The following is a 5,503-nucleotide window of genomic DNA, read 5'->3' on the forward strand; positions in this document are numbered from 1 at the left end:
ATTCTTACCAACATCAACCACAACAAGACTATTGCCTTAAAGTTGTAGATTTCTAAGTCTCATGCCAAATCATAAGCAATGCCGAAAGAGAAGGCATTCAACCATAACAATTAATCGTCTGATGCATTCAAAAGGCCCTTAATTAATCGTGTATGGCTCCCCTGTTTAATCGTATCTAGCATTCATTTTGTATCCGTTATTTGTCAGTATATAATATGTATATACGGATAAGCCTGCAAGCACTAGTCTCTATCCACAATCCACCATGATTTGCAAACGAAAGCAATAAGTATTAAGGATGCAACTTAAGGGCAATCAAAAATCTGCTTAGGAATACCCCATTAAGAGCACGGAGAGCAAGTTGCAAGGGCAGAGGACCTGCAGGAAAGCCGGAAGTCTTATAACGAGAGTGGACCTCTCCTGACAAAAGGCATGAACTGAATTCTCTCTCTCTCTCTCTCTCTCTCTCTCTCTCTCTCTCAACTGATTTCTCCTCTGCTCTGAAGCTACTGTACAAGATAATATACCAGTCAAAAATGGATGTTACAAAGGAGGATTTCTGACTGAAAACTTTCATTGAATCTCTCCTTTAATCTCTTTCGTTAATCTCGTACAAAGGAGAACGTCGTGTCGTGGGACTTCTGCCTGAATAAATTAATTAACGATAATGTGGATTCTCTCCTCCAACCTCTTTTCTTTAATATGTTCTGTGCTTTCTCTTCTTGCTGCTGCTTGTATTCGATATGTACCGGTTGTAATAACGGAATCAAAAAGGGGACGTCACTGTATTGCGATTAGCAAAACTTGGCCGACCTGAAGCTCAAGGGGTACATGAAGGAGTTCTGGTAAGTGAAGCGGAGGATTTGGCCCGTCGGTAAGGGCCTTCCGCCATTAACCAGACAGTCATTGAAGGAGATGCGCTTGAACACGTTTGGATTCACCACAACCTTTGAGGCGAACCACCCGCAGTACACATGCACGTCTGATGGCGCGCAGTTGTTTATACAAGTGTTGTATATCTGCACTATGAATTGCGGCACACCCCCGGATGTGTCCCGGCTTTGCGATATGCTTAAATCCCTATCTGTGCATCCACCTGCATCATTCATAAGATCACATTTACTTACATGCATTGAGAAAGATGAAATCCCCCTGCCTCATGAGGTCAATCACATGATTTGGAAAATGAAATTCCCTGTCTCTAAACCTACTGAAGAGATGATTTGAATGCAGTTCAAATTCTGATATGAAGATAGAAGATTCATTAGCATGTTGCTTCTCACTATACAGATCCATATCGAGGCGCACTTAGCCTGCGGCGATGATCAGCTAGTCGATGTCGTCTCAATTGATGCGGGGTTGAAGCAGATAATACGTCAGGTGAATATGAAAAATCGGATGGCAAAGGCATTGCTGCTGCTGGCCTGGCAGTATTAGCTAGTTTGTGCTGTTCCCTTACGATTGCTGCTATAAGTGGCTGATTAGTCTGTTGAGCCTTGTTAATCATCACGAGAGCGCACAGGCCTGCCAAGGAATACCAGTGGGAGCATTAATGCAAAGGCATGTGCTGAGAAATGGTAACGTTCCATAGAAAGCCTTAATAACGAAACTCAAACTGTAACGGAGAAGTAGTCGAATGCAGTAATAAGATAAATGGTAACGACATCGCGGCACTGTACTGTACCTAACGTCCAAGCAAAGCCGGCAAAGAGGAGGAAAAGGAAACAGGCACGGACGGAAAGAAGAGAGGAGATGGTGCTACTGCTGCTGCTACATGCGGACCGAAGCATGGTACTGAGTTGATCAGGTCAAAAAGAGGAAAAGGAAGGAGAGGAAGGCACAGTGACGTCGCAGGAGAGAAGGAATGAACTGCTACAGAAGCAAAAGGAAGAAGAAGGAGAAGAAGGAGAAGAAGAAGCTCGCCATGCATTACAGTATTGCAGAGAGAACAGAATTGCAGCATCAGCATGAGGATGGCGGATGGATAGCTGAAGCTGAAGACTTCACAGATGCGAGAGAGAGAGAGAGAGAGAGAGAATACAAAGGGAATTCAAAGAACCTGGCTCCTGATTCGCTCTCTCTCTCCCCCTCCCTCTCTCTCTCTCTCTCTCTCTCTCTCTCGCGAGTTTAATGGGAGAAAAGCCCGAGCTGTTGTTACGAGCTACAACCATCCCGACACGCTCGTCCGCCGACGTGGTGCCACGTGACATTCTCATGCACGTGTACTGCCTGCCTCGTCACCTGCCACGTCACCTACCGTCCTGCCTACGCTCGAGTGTTCAATACCTCCTCCCCTAAAAAATTGGTCCACTGTCCAAATTCTTACAGAGATCGACTCTGCATGTTGCTCGTGCCCTTTGCTCTGAGCCCGGAGTCCTAATTCAGTAGGTTCACACACACACACACAAGAGCTCTTTCACATGAGACTGAAATCTCTGGTCGAGTGAACAGCAGGCCCTTCGGGAATTATCCACACCCGCTAGCGCCCAACACATTTCCATGTGAAACCAGAAGTTCAGAATGACTGAAAAATATTTGTTTCTAACCATACAAACATGATCTAATTAGAGAATTATTATAGATTGGCATGTGATAGTTTGAAGGAAGCCTCCACAAAGTATGAAGCAGGTGTTGCTCATTCCAAAGGGCCAAAATTTAGAATGGAGATTCCCAATAGCTTCGTTCCTCTTGCATGCAAAACAATATACTGTTTAAAGTCCACGAACTATTTCAGCTCAAACTATGGAGATTTTAGCTCATGTGAAGGTGCTCTAAACCCCCCCACCCTCACACACACACACTTAGGCTAGTTATACACTGCATTGGGTGAACTTTGTTTATGCTAAGAAAAAAATGAGCGTTGTATCACATGTCGGTGTATAATCAACATTGCAATTTTAGTAAGATAGACATTTGGGCAAAGGGATCTCCCCTCGTCAATGCTCAAATCTGCATCCAACTCAAATGCAAATAAGACCCATTAGATTTAAAGTGATCTGTGTGGCTTACAAGACTTTAAATCTCAACAATCGACAAAAGTGTCAAGGCCTTACCAATATGTCATGAGATTCTTTGTGTCGATGATGGCTATGACTAGTGTGTAAAGTAGATGAGGGACAATTTTTGCACATCCCAACAATTCAAGGGATTGTGCAACTACTCTTATGATACAATCTTTGCAGTTGTTAGTTATAAAATCCCACACACATGTACGCACACAACCCAAGCCACCTTCCTATCATTGTAGGGTATGCACTAGTCAAGATAGATGTAGAGACACTAGTGGACCTTTCACAAGGCCCATGTACAATGCTTCAAATAGTAAATTGAATCATCTATCGTAACCTATATAAAGATCTTCATTCATTTTCAAACTTCCACTACTTGTCCACACATCACAATTGACAAAAGTATATGTGCTACTTTAGGTGTAGAGAGTCAACCATGTGGACAAGCCCCTAAAGTTTGCTTGAGTTTCTTGTCCTACCGTAGTTGACTTAATAAATGTGTGTGACGATGGCCAATACTTTGATAGCTCATTCTTTCTTCAGGAAAACTGTAGTCCATGTTGTTAGTGTATTTTTGTTTAGTGAGCCACAAAGTATACAGATAATGCTTATTGCCAAAAGATTTGAACAAACTTCAATAATGTGATTTGTTCAAAGAGAAGTGGAACATGAAAGTAGGTATCTAAAAGGACAACACATATGAGAGTATGTTGATTCAATCATCGATTATGCAAATGATCATCATCATAAGAGTTACACTCTATATGCAAAATAAGTCCATTGTGTTAAGCTCCATGTAATATTACCTAATATGAACACAAAGGCAATAATAGCTAACCCATTATCATTTTTTCAATATGCATACAAATTGTGATGGAATGTGCCTTCGCTCTTGCTCAATTTAGAGTCAATAACATCAAGATATGTGAAGTTTTAATGTGGTCCTTGTAGGTTTAGTTAATGCTTTGTTGGGGTAAAGGCCAATGTTCCAATAGTTGGACAGGTACCCCTATATAAGTAATCACTGTATAGTCATATATAAGTGATCAAAATGTCAAAGAATAAGGGTATCATTCATTGTACCCACTAAACTCTCTTGTGTGCTTCTCTCTCTCAATCCTCTTACACTATATAGCTTCTACCTTACATCCCCCCATTCCTTCCCTCTTATCTAGTGTTAGAGTGGCATTCAAGAGAGTTCGTGCTTGGAGTGAGGAGTACAATGAGCGAAGCTTCATCATGGAGATTGAAGATTCAAGCTTCTTCTATTATGTTTTGTGCTTGTTGTTCACATCTTGATAGATGTACTATTCTCATTACTGAGCTCTACATCTAAGTCAAATGGGTGGTTCGACTTGAGGAGCCATTGAGGCTTGATTTGGGGGCTTCCATAGCTCGATCTATTATGCTAGGATAGCCTTTAGTGGTTGGAATTGAAACTAAACATCTTGGTTTCAAATTCTTGAGAAGAGGTTTTAATACATGCCTTTCATGTATGCAGGCACAAGGCCTGCTTAAACAAGGGGGTAGCTTGTCATTTGGAAGTAGGGGCCCTACTTGCCAAAAGCATAGGGCTTAAGCAAGGGGACTTGCTGTAGTGAAAAAAAGAAAAGGAAAGAGTAAGAAACTTAATGGTTTTATTGTTTATGATGAAAATGACATGTGTTGATGCATTTTGGTTATTCTAGCTCACGCTATTTTTTCACATTGTTTTATGTTGTGGAAGCTACAAGGCATCCATTTTATCATAGAAACCATTTTCTATAAGCTCTAGGTTAGAACTATTTTGACACTAGAAAAACAAGATACATGTGCTTTGGAGATTATTTTTCTTGAGATTAATTGTTGAGAATTTCCAAAAAAGGATTGCAAAAAGATTGGCATGCATTGAAAGTGCTTTACCTGTTTTGGTGTTGCTTTTACCTTTGCATTGAGCACTTGGTTTTTGGTCTTGCAATTGACCATATCTTGGTTATGCGGTATGTATTTATCTCAATCTTGGACTCTCTATGCTATTTGAGCCATTGTTTGGTTTTGTGGGATACTCCTATGGCTATCAATTGACCATTTTTGACATGTAGAGTAGTAGATTTGGGCATTTTGGTATTTATGACACATTCGAGTTATTATGTCTTCTTTACCCACTTTTGAAAATGTATCATTTAATATTCAAAATTTGGATTGCACTAATTTTTCCTATTTGAAAGAGCAAATCTATAATGTTCTGGCTCAAAAGAAGCAAATAAAGCTAATTAAATACAATGGTGTTAAGCTTGAGGGTATGGATGTTGATGTATGGGGGATGAAATGGATGAGTTGGCATGCTCCACTATCATGGTGATACTCTCCAAGTTTGTCTATTTTAATGTGAAAGACATGGAAGGTAGTGCATTTGGTATATGGAAGTCACACATGTTTATTGGTTAAATAAACTCATTGATCTCCATTGTTGGGGGATTTAACATGTATGGATGAAAGTCATACAAACTCAAGCA

General features: G+C 40.6%; 1 protein-coding gene across 1 annotated transcript; it reads right to left on the reverse strand.

The window, feature by feature from the left end:
• Window positions 1–299: 299 nt before the first annotated feature.
• Window positions 300–2,209, reverse strand: LOC148029187 (TPD1 protein homolog 1B-like). Its single transcript, XM_087688675.1, has 3 exons — window positions 1,685–2,209; window positions 1,309–1,524; window positions 300–1,096 (listed from the first exon to the last, which is right to left on the reverse strand). Exons 1-3 carry the CDS (start codon window positions 1,788–1,790, stop codon window positions 795–797), a joined length of 624 nt encoding a protein of 207 aa, XP_087544801.1. The 5' UTR covers window positions 1,791–2,209; the 3' UTR covers window positions 300–794.
• Between the last annotated feature and the right edge of the window lie 3,294 nt (window positions 2,210–5,503).

This window comes from Lygodium microphyllum, chromosome 11 (genome assembly GCF_053477565.2).
Source record: "Lygodium microphyllum isolate KBCC chromosome 11, Lygodium_microphyllum_v1.1.10, whole genome shotgun sequence".
NCBI classification, from domain to species: Eukaryota; Viridiplantae; Streptophyta; class Polypodiopsida; order Schizaeales; family Lygodiaceae; genus Lygodium; species Lygodium microphyllum.

Bases quoted from the DNA above. Each gene is read 5' to 3' on its own strand.
- LOC148029187 (XM_087688675.1), bottom strand. From the start codon at position 1,790: ATGCTTCGGTCCGCATGTAGCAGCAGCAGTAGCACCATCTCCTCTCTT. The intron at 1,525-1,684 runs GTACAGTACAGT...ATTCCTTGGCAG, and splicing joins CGGCTTTGCTTGGACGTTAG to GCCTGTGCGCTCTCGTGATG. The intron at 1,097-1,308 runs GTGCGCCTCGAT...TGAATGATGCAG, and splicing joins TGATCATCGCCGCAGGCTAA to GTGGATGCACAGATAGGGAT.